The 19202-nt window shown below is 44.5% G+C and overlaps 4 protein-coding genes and 2 non-coding genes across 9 annotated transcripts; 3 read left to right on the forward strand and 3 right to left on the reverse strand.

Moving 5' to 3' along the window:
- Positions 1-12: 12 nt before the first annotated feature.
- txndc11 (thioredoxin domain containing 11) lies at positions 13-5668 on the reverse strand. 2 transcript variants are annotated; one of them, XM_061273649.1, is made up of 13 exons: positions 5341-5668; positions 4820-4916; positions 4611-4730; positions 4431-4528; positions 4211-4340; positions 4054-4147; positions 3875-3987; positions 3605-3808; positions 2285-2840; positions 2024-2208; positions 1840-1952; positions 1533-1613; positions 13-1411 (listed from the first exon to the last, which is right to left on the reverse strand). In XM_061273649.1, exons 1-13 carry the CDS (start codon positions 5463-5465, stop codon positions 892-894), a joined length of 2436 nt encoding a protein of 811 aa, XP_061129633.1. In that variant the 5' UTR covers positions 5466-5668; the 3' UTR covers positions 13-891. The 2 variants fall into 2 exon arrangements, with proteins under 2 accessions (XP_061129633.1, XP_061129632.1); XM_061273648.1 differs by having other exon boundaries at positions 3875-4147.
- Positions 5669-6014: 346 nt separating this feature from the next.
- LOC133150883 (bifunctional apoptosis regulator-like) lies at positions 6015-9537 on the reverse strand. The gene is made up of 10 exons (XM_061273480.1): positions 9463-9537; positions 9318-9390; positions 8496-8767; positions 8318-8416; positions 8149-8239; positions 7853-8022; positions 7439-7580; positions 7182-7361; positions 6907-7103; positions 6015-6839 (listed from the first exon to the last, which is right to left on the reverse strand). The coding sequence occupies exons 2-10, from the start codon at positions 9354-9356 to the stop codon at positions 6647-6649; spliced, it is 1383 nt and encodes a 460-aa protein (XP_061129464.1). The 5' UTR covers positions 9357-9390; positions 9463-9537; the 3' UTR covers positions 6015-6646.
- Positions 9538-10318: 781 nt separating this feature from the next.
- On the forward strand, positions 10319-10407 carry LOC133152114 (small nucleolar RNA SNORD60). The gene has a single exon (XR_009714078.1). It is a non-coding gene; the product is annotated as a small nucleolar RNA SNORD60 (small nucleolar RNA).
- Positions 10408-10561: 154 nt separating this feature from the next.
- LOC133152113 (small nucleolar RNA SNORD60) lies at positions 10562-10647 on the forward strand. Its single transcript, XR_009714077.1, has one exon. It is a non-coding gene; the product is annotated as a small nucleolar RNA SNORD60 (small nucleolar RNA).
- A 443-nt stretch (positions 10648-11090) lies between these two features.
- LOC133150885 (guanine nucleotide-binding protein G(I)/G(S)/G(O) subunit gamma-13-like) lies at positions 11091-12426 on the forward strand. Its single transcript, XM_061273483.1, has 3 exons — positions 11091-11272; positions 11883-11997; positions 12189-12426. Exons 2-3 carry the CDS (start codon positions 11900-11902, stop codon positions 12292-12294), a joined length of 204 nt encoding a protein of 67 aa, XP_061129467.1. The 5' UTR covers positions 11091-11272; positions 11883-11899; the 3' UTR covers positions 12295-12426.
- Positions 12427-12516: 90 nt separating this feature from the next.
- chtf18 (CTF18, chromosome transmission fidelity factor 18 homolog (S. cerevisiae)) lies at positions 12517-18795 on the reverse strand. 3 transcript variants are annotated; one of them, XM_061273476.1, is made up of 22 exons: positions 18436-18795; positions 18090-18182; positions 17864-17987; positions 17555-17744; positions 17387-17479; positions 17183-17235; positions 16967-17096; positions 16660-16878; positions 16484-16581; positions 16287-16410; positions 16055-16191; positions 15866-15959; positions 15690-15788; positions 15302-15432; positions 14985-15099; positions 14686-14910; positions 14420-14569; positions 14207-14337; positions 13529-13673; positions 13284-13379; positions 12896-12956; positions 12517-12761 (listed from the first exon to the last, which is right to left on the reverse strand). In XM_061273476.1, the coding sequence occupies exons 1-22, from the start codon at positions 18521-18523 to the stop codon at positions 12640-12642; spliced, it is 2718 nt and encodes a 905-aa protein (XP_061129460.1). In that variant the 5' UTR covers positions 18524-18795; the 3' UTR covers positions 12517-12639. The 3 variants fall into 3 exon arrangements, with proteins under 3 accessions (XP_061129460.1, XP_061129458.1, XP_061129459.1); XM_061273474.1 differs by having other exon boundaries at positions 16967-17099; positions 18436-18793; XM_061273475.1 differs by having other exon boundaries at positions 13532-13673; positions 16967-17099; positions 18436-18792.
- Positions 18796-19202: the final 407 nt, after the last annotated feature.

Here is a 19202-nt window from a genome sequence, read left to right on the forward strand (position 1 = left end):
GCAAACACAATAGCAAAGACAAAATGAAATTTAATTAGTAAAAAAAAACAACAACGATTCAATATTTCACACATACACTATTGCAGCATCTCATTACCTGAATTGTTAAATTGAAATAACACTTCAGTGATTCAAAGTGTAAAAATAGATCCACCTTTGGAACACTCATGTGTTCAAATTGAAGTCATGTACACTTGTCAGACACCAAGCAAGGAAGGAAGATGGAGTCGTTGGCACTTAAATCTAAAACTTCATATACTTTGCAATATTCTTACCTATGACCCACCACCGAGGAGTTCTGATTTGTCACTGTGGTTTTGTGTCGCCCCACGCAAAACAAAACCAAACAAAAAAATAGTGCAAAAATTTTAAATTAATTAGTCTACAAAATCAAAAATGTTTTGCCAAACGTCTCTAATTGTAAAATTAAAAGTGTTGGACACAATAAGACATCAAATTACAACCACTGAATTAAATTGAAATACCATTATTAGCCCCAAAAAAATGACTTTTTGATGTGTGGTTCAACAAAAAACTGCATTGCATCAAACGTAATAAATTAAATGGACATTATAAAGAAATTAACTGTTTTTAAAAAGTGTAATAAGTCAGATTTTACCCCATAAAGAATTTAAAATTAAAATATTTGGTATTTTGTTGAAGTGAAGGGGGGGGTTTCAAAGAGGCAATGTTGTTATTTGAAAATCATTGTCTTAACCTTGTCTGGTTATGTGTTAAAATAAAATATCGGAAAAAAAGATAGGCCAATTTTTGCCGATTTAATCGGTCGGGCCCTACCTGTGAGTGGAGGTACCACTGTCCTAGCAATTTTCACGGCGTTCGCCGATTCATCCCTTCACATCCGGGTGCTGGAGTGTCCCGTAGCAACCGTCAGGAGGCCAAGTGGCTTGCCGCTTGCTTCCCCGCGTCGGCCTGCTCCTCCTCCACGACTTCAGCCTCCGCAGTTTCCTTCAAGGACTTGAGCATCATCTTGAGCATGATGTTCTGGTTGAGCAGGTTCTCCGAGGCGTCGGTCAGCTCCCGCAGCCGCCGCAGTGCCTCGGCCAGTTGTCGGTCCTTCTCCCGCCGCTGTTCCTCCAGGTGGAGCTGCTCCTGCCGCAGCTCGGCGTTCTGAACTTCCAGTCCGCGAGCGTCCAAGCGCAGCCGCCGGTTTTCTCGCCAAAGCTGCGCTAGCTGCTGGGAAAGCAGCTCGCGGGCTTGATGCAGCGTCCGTACCTCGCGTTGGAGGGCTTCCAACTCTGCCCGGAGGACGGCGTGGTCCAGTCCCGAAGCGTCCGATGACGGGGGTTCACCCTGGTATGGGGTTGAGCTGGAATGCTTGAGGATGAAGCGAAGGAGGTGTGGAAGAGTGATGGGAAGATCATCCGGGAATTTCACGCTCTGCTGTTTTCTTCAAAAACAAAAAAATAAAAATGACGTCGTCCTTTTCCCCGTTGGGCTTGAATCAGTAGTGCATTATTTTTTTTTTTACCTATGATGAATGCTGAAAATTTTATACCGATTCCTCTTACCTGTATCGTGGGAAGAAAAGAATGGCGGGAACCCGATCCACCATGAACTCCCACGGGAGGTCGTTACGTGCAACATTCACCCTGCATACAGCAAATCAACCATTTTTTTTGATCAGAGATGGATTATGAATCTAAGCTCTTTTTTTTTTTTTTATCTCTAGCACACCAGGTTGTAATAATATAAGTCATACATTTAGTGAGATGAATAAAAATTCAGTTTTTGATGTGTCTTTTGTATATGACACAACGAACCCCCAGTTTATCGGAACAAATTAAATTCCCACGTCAAGGCACGGCGACCTTATACCTCGCGATAATGACGCTGGCGTCGCGCTGCAGCATTCGAGCCAGCTGGATGAAGATGTGGTTGAGAGCAGAGCAGAAGCCGCACCACTGAGTGTAGTAGAAAAGCAGCACGTCCTACAACAAACAACAACGAAGGAGGTTGGTGAAACCGAGCCGAGGTCAAGGAAGGTCGTCGTGCCGGGCACCTTTTCAGCATCCATGACGCAGGGCAGGAAGGACGACGTGGTTAGCTCGGTAATGAGCGGCCGCGGAGGCTCAGGGTGCTGCTGGGATTCGTTGCGACTCGAGACTGTTTGTTCGCTGGGCTGCTCGCCCACCAAGTGTCTGTGCAGGAGGCTGTAGGGGGCGCTGAAGTTCATGATGAAGGCCTCTGGAAGAAACATGAAAACCCCAAACCACTTACTCTTGGGAACTCGTGACGACCAGTACCGACTACTGCAACTTACCGAGCGACTCGGTGAGTGTGGCGGCGGGGCTGCGCTGTAGCACGTAATGCACCTCGTCCTTCAGGTTCACGATGGTGGCGAAGGAGTCGTCGCCCTGCGCGCCGGCTCCTCGATGGCGCCACGAAGAGACGTTGACGTTTCCCGGCGCCCCGAGCCTCACCGCCAGCGGCCAGTTGAGCTCCATGTCCAACACGTAGAACCTGAGCGTCTTGTTGGTCTGACAGCGAAGCCCCTTGAGGGCATCGGACGAAGAGTTTTGCACATGGGACGTTTCTTTGGTTTTTGAGCTGTCGCTAAGATGAGGACGGACTTTCCCGCAGCAGGCACTGTGTCGGCTCAGCGGGTTGTAGCTGAGCACGAAGCTACGACAGTCGAGGTGAAGGCAGCAGCGCTTACGTCCGGACTGCGAAGTGGAGGGGAACGAGCAACGCGCCGGAGACGTCGGGCACACCTCGCAGCGCACGGTGGAGTCGGGGCCGAGGGCGGAGTGGCAGCACGGCGCCCTGGATGGCGACGGAGTGTCGCAGGAGTGATAGCGCAAAGCCACATCTGCAAACTAGGACGGAAAAGTTTCTGTGGAAGAGCTGAACTGGAAATGTCGATTGAATTGTTGAATTCCGGCCAAATCTACCGAGATGGGATTCCTCAGTTTTGTCACACTTCAATGCAGATTGCTGCTCAATCTGCTGTGCGTCATTTGGCCACCAGGGGGCAGTATAGGTACATGCGTTTTCTATGTGTAACTGCTAATAAATTACTACCGTATTTTCCGGCCTATAAGGCGCACCGGACTATAAGGCGCACCTTCAATGAATGGCCCATTTTAAAACTTTATCCTTATATAAGGCCCACCGGACTATAAGGCGCACCATTAATGCATCATGTCAGATTTTTAATCCAAATCAAATCATTCTCCATTTTATCTTTTTTATTTCAACTTCAGACGGAAACAAATTACTTTATAATCATAAAATAATGATCCATAGTCTTTTTAAGTCATGATTCATAGTCTTCAGTGGGCCACTTATGATTGATTTCATGACACAATGCTTTGGGCCAGTTTAAATTTAGGAATTTGGTCCATATATAAGGCGCACTGGGCTATAAGGCGCACTGTTGGTTTTTGAGAAAAATTTAGGTTTTTAGGTGCGCCTTATAGGGCGGAAAATACGGTAGTTTAATTAACATACCCGCTCCGTTTTCAAAACATGAAATTTAAAAGTCGTTTTTCAGAAGTGTGGAAGGGTAGAAAAGTGGGCAGAATAATATAAAAAATAAAAAAAATTGAGCAGAATTCAGTATGTTTGATTGCGTGCTCACCTGCCGCAGGAGGCCGTTGGGCTCGGAGACGAGGGGATCGTGCGGAAGGAAAAGCAATAGCGCGGCCCCTTTGCTCAGTTCCTGCTCCAGTAGCCGAGACTTGGTGCCGGGCGGCTGCAGCCACTGCAGAACGCTCTCGTGGTTTTCAAACACCCAGCCGCATACAGCGCGCGATGTGAAGTTGCGTTCCCATCGAGGGAAAATCTGACGAGCAAAGCGACAACGCATAAATCTTGCATTTAATTCTTTTTAATTACTTTCTTTTCTCACCAAAGAAGTGTTAAATCTTCTGTGGAGGTAAACGCTTGCATCCTCTTTGAGCGAGATGACATCTGCCACCTGTCTGGTGGTGACCACCCCGAATCGGACCACGCCCCGAAAATCTGGACGTGACGCCGGGACTGAATACTCAAATACTACAAAGCGGGTACTCAAGTCGATCGCTTTACCTCTTTTCAGGGCCTGCAGTGCCGAGGCGAGGAACGTGATATAACCAGGCGGCTGAGGCGACGAGTTAAACTGGAAGAAGCCCACCACTCGCGGCTGGGAAGAAGTTAAGTCAGTTAAGATCCAAAATAGATGTAAAAAAAAAGATGCAATCAGTACCTCATGACAAGAAAGGAAGTCCTGCAGAGCATTTCTTGACGGGAGGTATGTGAGAGGCGTGATCACTTTGAGGATAAAGTTTTCCACATAGGCCGCCACGAACGGACCCTTGTACTCGATAGGCCCGAACCTGATGCGGAAAGACGAGTCAGGTGACGAAGGTTTTTCTTTACTGCCAGTGTGTAGTTTAGTCTGACTGAGGGAAAAAGTTTCTCCTGACCGTTGGTAAAAGAGGTGGATGGTGGGATACTTGTAGAAATGGTTGAGCCTCCTGCACTTGCCTTGACTCCACCAGCAGTTTATGGCCACAAACTGCACCTGCGGGTTGGATAAAAATGCTTTTAAACATTTTTAACACCAAATTGATTGACGTCATCTATGGTTCTTTGTAGCTTGCTACCTGTTTTGCTAGTTTCTTTGCTACCAGCTGAACTTCCTGTCTGGCCGCCATGGAGTGAGCGCACCACGGTGCGTAGAAGAAGACAAAAGACACCTCGGCCACACTCCTGAGACGTTCCATCTAGCGAGAGGGGGAAAAAGTCAACAAATAACTCGGTCACGCACCCCAGTAACCGATTATCCAAATCATGCACACGTTTTAGTCTTTACCTGATCAAGCTGACCCAAGTAGAGATCCACGACTGGAGAGTCGGGGGAGAAAAAGCGCAGCGGTGGTCGAGCAGCAGCTACCACGTTATTTGCACGACTGCAGAAAAGTACAAGTCAACTCTGAGTTTACAGGGAAAAAGAAGAATACCATATCGGCATCCTGGAGGCCAAGAAGATGCTCACAACAGAATGAGCAGCACAATGTCCATTGAATGATCACTCATTCTTTACTCTATATGACTTATGAAGTCCATCAAGTTTGTTTCATTTAACTTTATAACATTACTTTGTTGGTGTTTTGAAAGACTGGGACGGATTAATGCATCACTATTCATTTCAGTGGGGAATGATGTTTTGAGAGACGAATGTTCTGAGATACGAGTGCTGTCAGGATTTAAACTCGTAAAATAAGGCACGCCTGGAATTGGATATGAAGCAAGTAATTCAAAGACAGGTCACAGGACGAACAGTACTGGGTTCCTTGTGCCTCATTTCAGATCAGGTACTTTGTCGCCGCGTACCTGGATGTGAACTTGACGGCCAATACGAGCAGAACTCCGAGCACGATGGCCCCGCACAGGAGAGCCGGTCTCCGAGCCATCAGACTCAGCACCTGCCGAGGACCCAGACACGCGCGCCGCAGCATTACAGCCCGTCGGCGGCTCCTCCTTGTCCCATTTTGTTTTGTATGGCCCGGCGGCGGCTCGGACCATCCATTTGCCCGAAGTCAGTTGGGTGGGCGAGGAGGTAGCTATGTTGGATTGGACATAATCGTGGACTCCGGGAAAACTAGTCAACCACGGTGACCAACCTTTCTTCCACACGTAGGCTTTTCACTTCCGCAACAATGACGTCAGGGATCATCTGAGAAAAGCTCTCGGGGGATTACAACTCTCTGGCGGTGACATGAAAATTGATTGGAACGTGTATTTCATTTGGAAAAAGATATTTGGTAAATTAAATTTACATTAAATCAAAACACTAACTCATATTGTGCTCTTGTAAAATCTGCGTGTTGGGTTTTACTTTGTGTTGACAGACAGTCCCTATGTTGCAGTGACGTCATCTTTGACTCATGTGAAGGCTTGATGCCGCTAGAGGGCGCTGATAGCTCGCTTTATTTAACAAGAATTGAATCATTTAACTTAAAAGTTAAAAATTAAAAACTCCAGAAGAAAAACACACAATTCCATCGTCCTTTTACAGTTTTTCTTTATTTTCATAAAAAATGCTAAAAATAAAGTCAGTGTTGAACATAAAAAGTGCAAATAAACACAAAATCAAGTTGTCTTTCAGAAAAGCTTTAGTGAGCGCAGGTTTACGCATTCTTCTGGATTTGTTAAAAAAAAAAGTGCAATGTCTCATTTATTAGCAGTATAAAGCAAATCAATTCCGGAATGTTCTTCCTAAAAATCGAGTAGTCTTACTGTAGTCGTGTTGATACGAACTCCACAATTTTCACTAAACAAATGATACATTGCAAAAATTCTGACGTTAAATTAATTACACTTAAGGTAAATTAATGGCAATAAGTTTAAAAAAAAATTATAAACACACGTAAACTCATTTGCTCATCTTCAAGATCAACTTTTGACTAGAGCACACTTAAGATGATCTTGACCATTGGCATACGAATCAAGAAAGGTGTGTTCTCAGGCACCAACATACAATTCTGTCGTCATTGTTTTATGTCCATCTCGTCCGACTCCAGCAGACACTTTCCGGGTAAACTAAAACTTCACGCAGCAAATGAACAGGCTGCAAGTACTATTACTAAAATTAAAAAAAAAAGATAATCCAACAACCCTTAGCAGTGCACAGCCTGCATTAATGCGCCGCCGTTGCCGGCTGGCGAAGTTGCCTCACCAATAGCTCAATGTTCATGAGGGGGTTGATGTAGAGGGCCCAGTAGAAAAGGCAGTTGCAGACCAGTTGGGGCACCAGAGGCCACATGAGGCCAAAAGCCAGTCCCTGGGATAACATGGCCCAGATGTGATTCCACATCATACCAGGAAGTGTCCTAAGAAAAAGCAAACAAAAAAAGATGACTAAATTTACAGTTTGCCTTGTACAAACCCTGATCTTACCTGATTCTAGCCGTGGTGCAGAGTCTCCACAACGAGCAGCACTCCAACATGGACAGCAGCACGGCATTGACGATGACGAAGCAAGAGGTCCAATAGTGGACGGACAACCAGTCCCAGGCAAACTCTGCTATCAGATGATATGGGAGGAGAAAGTACTTGACCATGAACTCACTCCACTGTTGCCAGTTGGGTTCCGTCTAAAGAGCGAGAACAGAGCCAAATTGTCACGTTGGGTATGTCAAAAACCTTCAAAGTCCAGTTTGGGAATATGTGACCTGTGCGTTGAAGGGCCGGCTCTCCAACGATTGACTGGTGAGCGCGATGGACGGGCAGCAGGTTTTCAGGAAGGGCAGGAAACTTTCCGAATAGTCAAATAAGTATAAGTAGAAAAGGGTCAGACGAGGGGAGCGCTTCATGGCGTAAAGCAGGAACAGAGACTTCCCTGAATGGGCTGCCTAATGCAAAGAGAAAAGAACTCCTTGATTAATTGAGAGTCCGTTGGGTTCCAACGTTGGAAAGAAATGATTCTTGCCTTGTATTCCCACAGGTTTTGAGGTCTGACTTCATGCGCTTGAAGTCTGTACAGTTCATTCAGGACGGCGTGTCGGTACGCCTGATTCTGGATGTGGTAAAGCGGCTTCAAGGACTCCTTCTTCTCCAGCAGCATCTGTAATCTAAAAGTCAGAGAAGTTACAACGCAGACAAAACAACCCAGCGTCTTTGCTTAAATCTGCTGCAAATGAAACTTAACGATATAAAAGTCATTACTTATAAGATTACTTTTTCTACTGTCATTCTTTAATTCACAGGTGTCAAACTTAAGGACTGAGGGCCAGAACCGGCCCACGACATTACTTCTTGTTGCCCGTGAAGGCCAATCATGTGTTGATTTCACATTTTTAATTAGATATTTTTTTTCACTTGATAATGGAGTGTCCTCTTGTACCTGTTATTTGAACTGTCCGGCTGAAATAACTTGCTGGAGGATTCCGGGCCCAAGCTCTCCAGCCAGAGGATCATTTCCTCTGGCGTCCATGGCAACACTGATTGACGGACTAACAGGTCCTCTTGTTCCACTTCACGGCTGTTGCTCCACTGATACAACAGCAACGCCGCCTGCATGTACGTGGGTTACAATAGTCATTTGAAGTGGGAATTGTGTTGACATAGACTATCGCTGGCAGTGACCTTCAACACTCTTCTAGCAAATACGATCTGAAATATATGAATGGATCCACGTACCGCCACACCCAAGAGCATGGCAACGACTGCTGAGATGAAGCCGGCTATTTTGTGCTGCTTGGTCCTTGATTTGCCCAGATTGTCGCCATACCTAAACATAAAAAAAAACAACCGCTTTAGGAAGCTGGGCCTCCGTTCTCAAAGTGACATCATGGGGAGACCTTCTCACCTCTCAAAAGCCAGTAGAATCCGGGAGATTTTAGGGTTGTCTTGGATCTCGGCTCGCCTCCGTTGCACAACCTCGCTGAAGAGCTTATCGCTTGCTTCTCTGATCATTATATTAAGCAGCCGCGTATGAAGCCCGAATCAAACATTCACCAATGTAGTCTCCTTGTGAAAAATCCTACCTCAGCAGTATGTTGACTTTGGGAAAGCCCGCCCATCTCTGGCGGCACTCTGGACACTCGTTTTTGCGAGAGGACTCCCACCACAGGGCCAGACAGTGGCGGCAGTAGTTGTGGCCGCAGGTCAAGGTGGTGGGATTCACCAGGACATCGAAACAACAGTGGCAGGAGAAGTCTTGCTCGGAGATTCCCTTGCTCTTGGAAGGCTGTGTGGGTGAGGGGTCTTCTTCTTCACATGCTTCCACAGTGCCAGGTGGACAATCCCCTCCATACATCTGGGGCAGGAATGTAGATGGGAAATGATGTCACCGGTTAGAGAAATTAACCCACTGCGTAAAAAATAGGAGGCGTAGTTGCCTTTGCCCGTTCATTGAACGGGACAAATATTGAAAAATAAAAATGGAGCTGCTGTAAGCCACAATTCGTGCCCTGATGCTCACACACGCACTCACTGGCATGTTTCAACATACCTACTATTCCCATTACAGCAATGTAATGCATGACTTCTACAAACATAAAAATGTGTCCATTTTAAGCGCATTTTGATGGTTTCTTTGAATTAGGGAAGAACATGTTCAAGTTGTTTTTCGATTTCCCAATAATAGGGCGTAAAGCGTAAAGTTTGATTTATCTGTGACGTATGTCATTCATGAAAACAACAGAGTGAAACTTCGAACGTACTTGATGAAGATGTTAAAGGTTTTGCCTTGGCTTGCGAGCTACTTCCACCAAACACATTATCGACATTGTTGTCAGCAGTTTGACTGAATCAATGTTCGTCAAAAGAGCACTAATAGCCAAGTTCATAACAGAGCTAGCACGTACCTTAGGAGAGTCCCAGCCGCTGACGAGCGGTGACGTCATGGTCTACTCAGTTTGCAGCTTGCATTTTGTTCTACTAGTGAATTCAAATAGAATCTAATCTCTGAAAGAGAGCAATGACGTCGCCATAAATACGCTCCGTACTCACCCAAGTGCACGTAGACGCCAGCGTGTCATCTTCCTCTTCCTCAATCTTCCTCGACGTGCGTGGGCGTCAAAACACCTCAACGTGGAGTATGACAAGCATAAGTGACAACAATCATTCATTTATCTTCAAACTTATGTCCCATAAAGTGAAAGTGTCTTATTTTTTATTCATTGGGTTTCAACTCAGCATGATACTTGGCTTTGAGTGTTTTATTGACTGACTGTTCTAATTTATTGGTTCAATGTTGTTTTCACGTATTTTATGCAAAGTACTTTGTATGTAACTGTGGTTCTTTTTAAAGTGCTCTATACATAAAGTTGAGTTAAATAAAAAATAAATTAATGAATAAATAAAAAGTACCTGGATATTCCCGGGTGGCAGAAAATTTAATTTGTGATCGTCACTGAGGGGTGGTACTTCCGCTTCCGGTTGGACTTTTAAAAAATGTTTCTGTTTCCGGTTCCGCTCTCTCCTTTCCTGCTGCGATGGACGAACACGTTGCTGTACATTCACTTACCTCTCAGATCATTTATTTAATAACAAATAATGGCAAAGATAATCCAAATAGTTCCTTGTTTTGCTTTTAAAATGTGTACCGCGACAGAAGAAGAAAACAGCTGAGGTTTTTTTTTTGTTTCTTGACACGTTTCTGCGCTCGACAACGTGTGACCTTTAGCCCATGTGCGCGAGGATAAGAAAAGTTGTATCAAAACCGCTTAAACCATTTTTAAACTATCTTTTATACAACACGACATGAAGTAAAAGTTTGAAAGGGGGTCTGGTCTGAGTGAGGACGCGTTTCTGGCTTGATGCGAAAAACGGTGAGGTTTTGATTCGTACAGTTGATGGATTCTTCAGCCGATGATGACAAATCAATAATCTTTTCTGACACCTACTATGACAGCTGAACTTCAGCTTGTGATTCTAATTTTCATCCTGAGGCTTTGTTATCAATAATTAAACTTTGGTTCTTTTTTTAGTAGTAGTAACCATATTTCTTTGTGATTTTCTTACACAAGGTTGACTGACCTGAGTTGAGGATGCATTTCACCTGATAAGCTGGTGAGTTTGTAATTCAACTGTCAGTGGGGCCCTTATTAGCCAGTGATGACTAATATTATTTTCTGACACCTACTATGACAGCTGAATTTCAGCTTTTGATTCTAAGAATTTGAACTGAGGCTTCTAAACTTGATGTAGAATAGCATTGGTTAAAATAAAGGTGCTAATTTCTTTTTTTTTTTCCCCTCCCATCTTGTACCACAGGTGGCAGCACGCTCCACTGCTGAATGTTGAAAAAGAAAACTAGCATTGGGCTCCCACACTTCTGCTACTTTTGAATATTTGAGTATCTCAATAAAACATTGTGCAAGTTTCATGTTGATTGCAAATATGCCGACTGTTAAAATAAATAAAAAGGTGTGATTTTGGATATGCATTTAAAAATTCATTGTCAATGCCATAATAAAATATTTTAAATGCCTTTTGTTTCCCTGTATTGGTTGAACGCCGAAGATAACGTCAATAAAAGCAAACCTTACAGAACGACCTGATTCATAATCCTCATTTGCGTGCGCGCGCCGCACGTTTGCATGCAGGTGCGCGCGCACGCTTTGCCTGGCAAAGCAGGCGGCCGCCACGCCCCTAAAGTCCTCCCGCATCCAGTCGCACACTCGCCGCATCCTCTTCCTCCACATCCTCGCTGTTAGCGGGACTATATATATAAGCAGGGCGACGTCAGAGCTCATTACCGACCACACAGCGTCGCCTTCCCCCGTCACCGGCTGCTGATCACCCGGCGGACTTTCCGGTAGGCCCCGATGCGCGACTGCTTTCCTTCCTCCTCACTTTAAAGCACCCGATCTCAAATTCTGCGTATTATTGTGCTGATTAATTGAGAGGGTTGGGGGATGACATCGGAAGGGGTCTCATTTGGTGAAGCGCTAACCGTGATAGACGCACGGAGGGGCGGATGATGACGGAGGACGACAGTCGACCTACTTACGAGATCCATTAAATAGATGAGGGGGATGTGTTTGTTGGCCGTGATCGACGAATTCTTAGCGGGGGTCTCAAGCGTCCTCTTCCGGCTTTATGAGCAGCATCTTGGCAGGGCGGGGCACACGAGAACAGAGGCGTCATATGAAGATGTAATTATGTATCAAATGAAGTGCTTACGCTCACTGTAACGTTTGATTCTTCGGTACTCCCCAAAACGTCCAATGACCTGGTATTGGATGTTGAGCAGAGACGGAATAACAAACTGGACGTAACCTGACCCCTGTATAATCAGTTCAAAATCATTGAATTAAAAAAAATGCAAAATTAAGAATTATTCAAAATAAAAAATGACCATGTGAAAACTGGATCTATTTTAAGAATGGCAGCTTGAATAACCTTCCATTTTCTTGTTCTTATAGTGTCACTAATATAGACTATGGACGACTTAGACGTTCCCCAGATGCGGAGGGAAGTGGAATCGCTTCAGTATCAGCTCGCCATCAACAGGGAGAAGTCTTCTATCACAGTCACTGAGTGAGTTTGATCGCAATTTAAAATGATCATCTGAGGAAATCAATATATATGGACAATTATGGGCTTGCAAATAAATAAAATTTCTCGAGTGCCATTTATGCTACTACTTTAAAAACAACTGATGGTCAACGAAAAGGAGTGATAGAGTTGCCCACCCCGTTCTTGATCATCAAGTGCGTCTTCTTCTTCAGGTTGGTGAAGTGGATCGAGAGCTGCGTGTGCGAGGACCCTTTTCTGAACCCGGAGTTGATGAGAGCCAATCCTTGGGTGGAGAAGGGGAAGTGCGTGATCCTCTGATGATGGCACTCGCATCAAAATACGTCTCCACAGTCAATGCACGGATGCACCACGTATAATGTGCGCGCGCACCCACACACACTGCACTAAAAACACACACAGAGCACACACTCCCTCAACTCACACTATGACTATTTATTGATTTGGATTTTTTGAATGCTCTTGTGTAAGAACTGCCGTGTGCGTGGTGAATGTGTGCGTGCGTGCATGCACAGCACCGAGTAGCTTTTAGATGTTTGTTTTTATTGTCTCTTTACACTGTCAATCAAAAATAAAGACTGTTTAGAATTTAACAAAACAGGTGGAACACCTTTTTTTTTTTGGGTGGTGGTTGAGAGGAGGGTGCTACAGAAGTTCCCGGATGTAAACGTTGCGACGCACGGCGTTGGACATTCCCTCGTTGAAGCGGAACCACACGTCGCTGTTGCCCACCGCTTTCCCCATGGCGAGCACGATACACTTCTGGCCTGCAGAGAGAGAATAAAATTTCAAGAGCACAATCAAATAAATTTCAAAATCCGACAATGATTTTTATCAGATGTTAGTAAAATTATAATCACTGTTTTATTTTCTGTGGAACAAAAATAATTGTTTTTGGTACCTGTGTCTGAGGTGGTCGTCTGTTTGGGTGCAACAGGGCGACCGAAAAAGTCCACCGCTTGCTGTCAAGACGCAAAAGCGTTGAGAGGTTCAAGGAGAATTTAGCAATTTAAAAACACTTTTGGCCATATTTGTTACAACTGACCCGAGGACGCACTGACAACTCACTAGCAGTTGCTAAATCAGTCTCAGGTCCAAAACGACCTTAATGAAGGTCAATAAATGATTTATGTGTCATCATCCCAATTTAAGTTCCAACATGAGGGACTAAATCCCGGTTGGATCCAATTGTCCTCATTTCTATTTAAGACGACGAGCAATGCTACTCACTAGCACCACCTAAAGGCAGCCGCTGAAACCTACACATAACAAAAAAAATAGCATCTCACCCTGGGCTCCACTGAGGTCTGCTTGACAATGTTTTCCAGCCTCTGATGATGGTTCCTGCTTGATTTGGGAGCAGCGCTTGCTTTCTCTAACGCTTTCTGCATGCCACACACAAAATAGTAACTAAGTTGTTATAACGGAGTATGAATAGAAGAACAATTAATCATCAGGCCGATTGAATCTCCCAATATTGCAAAAATCGAAATCGGTCTGTCCCTAATACTACTAATTTTTTAAAAAGTGTAACCACCGTGGGGTTCCGCTGTAACATCAGCTGCTCAGCCCTCCTCATCTTCTCCTGCTCCATCTCCCTGCTGATGGTTTGCTTGGCCTGATAGGTCAACTGGCGACGTGGAGGCAGGCCCGAGAACCTCACCACGTCTTCCACACGCCTGCAGACAAACAGCCGCAGTAAGAACAACTCCACGCATATGCTGAGTGTCGTTTACAGTCTTGAGGGGAGAAATGAGTGTTCACGTTTCACGGGTTATGCAGTACATCTGAAACCAAACCTGCATTTAATCATTTTTTGAAACCATAATCCTCTTAAAATTGCTCCCCCCCCCCACACACACACTTTCCATGCGCTCAATACATTCCTATAATTATCACAAAATTAATTTCTGTAATGGCATGTTTTCATCAATGATGGGACTTGGTGGCATGTTCGGGTTGTTGTCCTGTCGCGTAACCCACTACTACAAAATACCAAGTGACCCGTTGTCATCTTACAAAATATTAAAAAAATAAATAAGACTAATACTAAAAACAAATTTAAAAAAATTAAAAAGGCATTTAGAAAAAAAATCTAAAATATGCAAGCCAATTGTAAAAAAAGAAAATAATCAATTACAAATAAAGTCAAGGCAGAAAAAAAAAAAAACTACAATGAAAATTGTATTGTAACTTCGGTGTGTGTACTCACGGCTCCAGGATGTACGTGTACTGCCCCTCGGGCGTGCGGTCCTGCCGGTACGAGAGGTTGTACGCCAACATGGTATCGATCAGCTCGCTCATCTGCTCCTTTTCTCTGCAACTGAACAGCTGCGGGTTCACCTGGACGACACGCGAGATTTTACTGATCTAGATCTTGCCATGGGGTCATGACTTAAGAAGAGCTTGAGGTATTTCTACGAACGGGGCGAAGCTTGGGACAGATGATATCAAGTAGCAGCGTGAGAATGTCCAGGGTGAGGTTGAGATGGCTGATCCTGGTCTTGATGCGAGCCGGCACGTCGGACAACATGGTGGACAGAGCGTTCCTGCTACTCTGGAGAAGAGTGCTTGCCTGCGGAAAACAACACACCGATTCACGGTTCTCAGTAGTCTACTAGGCCCGAGTGTTCAAAGCAGAAGTTTTGGCATTCATTATCTGTATGCATCTATTCGAGAGTTACGATTCACCTCCTGGTGGCTATGTGGGTAGCTGATGCGCGGCACGTGCGGGTGCGCAAACAGGAAGTGATAAGCGACGGACAGGAAGGGAAGGTACTTCATGAGAGTGAAGTTCTGCCCGTGCAGGATGACTCGATTGAGCCGGTCGGAAAAGACCATCCAGTCCAGAGCGTCGCACACGTTCTGCAGGTTGGGATCGCGGACTCTCATGGATAGGAAGTTGTCGTACAAACCCTGAGGGGAAGGGACGGTGATATCAGGGTGCTACCGCTGCAGGAAAATGTTGCATAATATGGCAGGTTTATTACCTGGGAAACTTTTTCATACTCTCCACTAGATGTGGCCAAGTCGAGAATGTGCTGGAACCTCTGACTGCCGCCTCCTGAACCGGGGACTTCCTCGAAGCGCTCGCCGATACGTTTTCTGAGGAAATAGGTACGTCGATTCTGTTAAGTCCGTAACTTGGGCGGTGTCAGGCAAGTGAAATCAATTTGGATTCATGATCCATACAGGTGATCAGATTTGAGAACATTTCAATTCCGTTTTATGGTTGTTGTTTTTTTTTTTGGATTGGTGTCGACAACTGCATGGTGCACTGCTCATAGTTTGAATGGAGCCACTGTACCGTTTAGCGCGTGGCAACTGGAAGATCTCCTGCCACAGATAGAACAATCCTTTATTTTGGTCCTTCTGGCCCACAGAGACACTCTGGATGATCCTGCTGTTGAGCTGCTTGTGGCCACGGCCGAAAAGGAACTGCAAAAAAAAAATAAAATAAATACACAGTGGTGCCTTGATTTACAATTTGGATTTGTTCTGCAACCACGCTTACATCTCAAATCATCTTTCACCATTCAAAAAAAAAAAAAAAAAAGTCATTAAATCGGTCCCAGCACACAATAACATGAACAAAATAAATATTTGTAAGATGTTTTTTTCCAACAGGAACTTTAGAATAACATGACCTTCAAAGCTCAGCAATGAGACGTTTAACATCGATGGCCTCTTCTTACCTGAAGTGTGTTAATGCAAGACCTGATGTCGTTGTCTGTTTTCTCACACAGTAACATCAGCGTGCCCGTGTCCACCTTCATCCCTTGTCGGAGGGAGATCTGCAAAACCAAAGACGCCAACATACGGTTGAGGGTTTTGTGCGTGAAGCGACTTGACGTGTGCGTATGGCGTGTACCTCCGCCAGTCTCTGAGCTAGACGGGAAGTTTGAGTCTGGGGGAAGGACAGGAGAAAGGCCTGCTGCCTCAGCAATCTGAGAGCTGGAACGTAACTGACACAGAAAAAATAGAAATATATATCAAAACCGTGCTTCTGGCTTCATGCTGCTGTTTCAATGTAAGAGTTTTTCTTTTTTTTTTTTTTTACAGGTCGTTACAGATGCAGATAATAGGCCGCAGCAGAATGGACTCTTTCTTTTTTTTCCTCTTTGTAGAATCGGCGCCGGCATCACTGCTGTGTCCGTCTTTCCTATTCAGGGTTGCTAACAGAACGTTGATGGCAGCCTGCGCAAAAAAAAAAAATATTCATGTTATTTTGCGAATCATTGACAGCTTCCAAGGGAGTCATCCAAGAGTATGTTTTTTAGTCAAACACGTACTGCCGGGGCGCCGTCAATTTCGTCGATGATGAGGCAGTTTGGCCTCTCGCCCGCTCCTAAAACGGATTTCATCTGCGTGGCCGAGTCGATGCGTTTCTGGAACACCTCTGCGCTGCGATCGTCACTGCGCAACAGCAAAGTCAGCACTTTGAGGACTCCAAACAAAAGCCTTGCCGCCGACTCTTTGCATCTCTAACCTGGCGTTGATTTCCACAACATTGTAGCCGGCGTGCTTTGCAATAACATGAGCCAAGGTGGTCTTCCCCAAACCAGGCGGACCGGACAACAATGCCACCTTAGAGAGAGTGAAAAAAAATCAGTTATTGCAATTAATGACTTATTGAAATTCACGTGATTGTACTGTCTCAATAACCTTAAATTTGGGCCGTTTGTACTGGTCCAATTCAGCTTCCAGAATCTCCTCGGTCATCTCCATCTTGCTCTTAAATCGATTCGGATTGGCTTGATCGGTTTTGAAAGCGGTTTGCGCGTGGGCTTGTCTGTCGGACCTCGCCGGGCGAGACACTCTCTCTTTTCCGTAAACCACGGTGTCCCACAGCTTCAGCCACTTCAGCAGACAACGGTTGGTAAACTGTAAAAAATAATAACAATAAATTTATAGTCTGAGAATTTCCATTACATGAAGTGTAAGAGTACGTATAAAGAAGGACATGTCGTACATCATCACTAAGCAGTTCGGTGTAGTGCCGGGGAGAAAATCGATCAACCCAGAGTCGGAAGCTTCGACCTTCGGAGTCTTCCGGATCAACCTCTTTATTCTCTTCCTCCTCAACCAAAACATCGTTCGCACTGCTGGAATACGATACAACATTCAAATCAAACGTGGAGAATCAAACATGTGGGAAAGGAAGCAAGGTTTTTTAAAAAAAAAGTACCTGGCTAGTAGCTCTGTGAGGCGCTGTGTCTCCTCCACAGCCTGCTGGTGGCGCTGTAGTTTAAAAAGTAGAATTCATTTACATATTGTCGTATTTTTCCTAATGTGTGGACAATCTAAATGGATAAGAGGGGAATTTTTCTATCGATAGAAAAGTATTTTTTCTCATCATCATAACGCCACAATTAATGGGTCCTTTACTCACTCGGTCTGCCGCTTGTTCTTTCAGCACACTAATTGGCACAGCGAGCAGCCCCAAAGAACCCTGAGAGTCCGGTACCAGTCTGCAGTCTGCCACCTTGACCCAAACAACCTCATTTACTAAGATGGAGTAAATTACAATTTATATTTCATTCATTACGCTTCAGCTCACTTTCTCTGCTTCGGCGTCCTTCTGGCGGAGATAGACGCGTGTCCCCGACGAGTCGGTGACGGTGATGTACTCGCCTTCGAGTGGTGGTCTTCTATGCACATATGAGTGCGTTGCCAAGGCAACAGGTTGCCTGGGAGACACTGGGATTGTTTCAAATCCACTGATATCCAGAGCAGCATCCGAGGAAGACCTGGAAGGCAAAAAGTTTTATTTTTGACCTTTAATTGCTCACAGCTCATGTCTGACGTTAACATCTAAAGAAATGGATGCATGGATATGGTTTTTAGATTAATATTTTAGTTCTCCTACGCGGCTGTGTGAGATTGTTCATAGTGTTCTGGAGAGGACGGCGGTGTGATGCCATCACACTGCGCGGAGTTAAAAAGACGCTTCACCACACTGGTGTCCTGCTTGTGACGATTGGCATTTGGAGCTTGTGGACAGCAGGGGAAAAAAGAAGAAAAAATAGGAAGGTCAGAGTGTAAATGTGCCACCTGGAACAGAATTAAACAGTCATCGTGCAATGGAAACTCACTGATTTGCTGACCAGTCAACTTCTGGTTATTGATGTGAGAGGCGTCATCATTTGAATTTCGTCTGTGACGCTTTGCAGGCTTGGGGGATTCATCTAAAAAATGGAAAAAAATAATTAGAGTGGAGTAGAACAAAAAGCTCTGTGCAAAAAGCTAAGCTAGCTGGTGCTTTATTGATTTTTTTTAAATAACAAAAAATATCGAAAGGTGCTACAAAAGCAAACATACAAAAAAGCAGCTGACAGTGGAAGAACCAGAAAAAGAGTAAGGTTATAGGTACTTTAATGAAAACAATTTAAAAGTTTTTCAAAAATGTTTACAGCAAACAAGCCTTGTTTATGTCCTCACTTTCCAACTGAGCCAACGCATCCAGTTCGTCGGCGAACTGCTCCTCAAAGTGGTCCTCAATCTCAAACATTTCGTCATATTCATCCATGACTGCTTCGGTTCAAATTTTAAGAAATATGTTTTTTATTTTGGGGAAAATTCAGTGTTAAAATACAACGTCAAGATCAGTCCCGACAAAAATGTTTTCCCGGCATTTTTAAGTTGTCGCGCTGCGTTTCCGGGTTGGAGAAGCTATCAGGCCTCTTATTGGTTGTCTGTTTTCTCTTCCGGGTTATCGTGCAAGAGAGATTTACTGACCAACAGAGGGCGCTCTTCTCAATAAAAAGTGTCAATTTTAAGGAACGTTGCATTCAACAGTTCAGTTCTACCAAATACAATAAATTAATTAAAAAGCCACCTTTCACAAAATAGACATCAAGTAGCTGTAGTAGTTTGACAGAGCTCAGCCTGCCAACACTCTCCAGACTTTCCTGTGGGAAAAGAAAAGAAAAAAATCAAATAGAAAGACAACAGGCCAACATTATGCACGTTGGGTTAATAATTCATCCAACAAAAATACAAATCTACACATACTGAAGAATTAAAACAATCAAGAAATATATTACCGGATTATCAATGTGCACATTTTATAACCACCATTTTCTACGCAGAAAACCTTTGCCCTGTCAGGGGAATCGATCACCTCATTATCACTTTCTACACTTTGTGCTCCATGTCGTGCACACGTGTGTGTAAATGAGATTAATGATGATGGCGCCCCTGTCAAC

This window comes from Syngnathus typhle, linkage group LG3, assembly GCF_033458585.1.
Source record: "Syngnathus typhle isolate RoL2023-S1 ecotype Sweden linkage group LG3, RoL_Styp_1.0, whole genome shotgun sequence".
NCBI classification, from domain to species: Eukaryota; Metazoa; Chordata; class Actinopteri; order Syngnathiformes; family Syngnathidae; genus Syngnathus; species Syngnathus typhle.

Bases quoted from the DNA above. Each gene is read 5' to 3' on its own strand.
- txndc11 (XM_061273648.1), bottom strand. From the start codon at position 5,465: ATGCTGCGGCGCGCGTGTCTGGGTCCTCGGCAGGTGCTGAGTCTGATG. The intron at 4,917-5,340 runs GTACGCGGCGAC...ACTTTTCTGCAG, and splicing joins GCCGTCAAGTTCACATCCAG to TCGTGCAAATAACGTGGTAG. The intron at 4,148-4,210 runs GTACTGATTGCA...ACTTCTTCCCAG, and splicing joins ACTTCCTTTCTTGTCATGAG to CCGCGAGTGGTGGGCTTCTT.
- LOC133150883 (XM_061273480.1), bottom strand. From the start codon at position 9,356: ATGACGTCACCGCTCGTCAGCGGCTGGGACTCTCCTAAG. The intron at 8,240-8,317 runs GTGAGAAGGTCT...TTTTATGTTTAG, and splicing joins ATTCTACTGGCTTTTGAGAG to GTATGGCGACAATCTGGGCA. The intron at 8,023-8,148 runs GTACGTGGATCC...ACGTACATGCAG, and splicing joins CCATGCTCTTGGGTGTGGCG to GCGGCGTTGCTGTTGTATCA.
- LOC133150885 (XM_061273483.1), top strand. From the start codon at position 11,900: ATGGACGACTTAGACGTTCCCCAGATGCGGAGGGAAGTGGAATCGCTT. The intron at 11,998-12,188 runs GTGAGTTTGATC...CTTCTTCTTCAG, and splicing joins TCTTCTATCACAGTCACTGA to GTTGGTGAAGTGGATCGAGA.
- chtf18 (XM_061273474.1), bottom strand. From the start codon at position 18,523: ATGGATGAATATGACGAAATGTTTGAGATTGAGGACCACTTTGAGGAG. The intron at 17,745-17,863 runs GTAGGAGAACTA...TTTGCCTTCCAG, and splicing joins GAACAATCTCACACAGCCGC to GTCTTCCTCGGATGCTGCTC. The intron at 14,338-14,419 runs GTTCGTAGAAAT...CGTGTCGTCCAG, and splicing joins TCTGTCCCAAGCTTCGCCCC to GTGAACCCGCAGCTGTTCAG.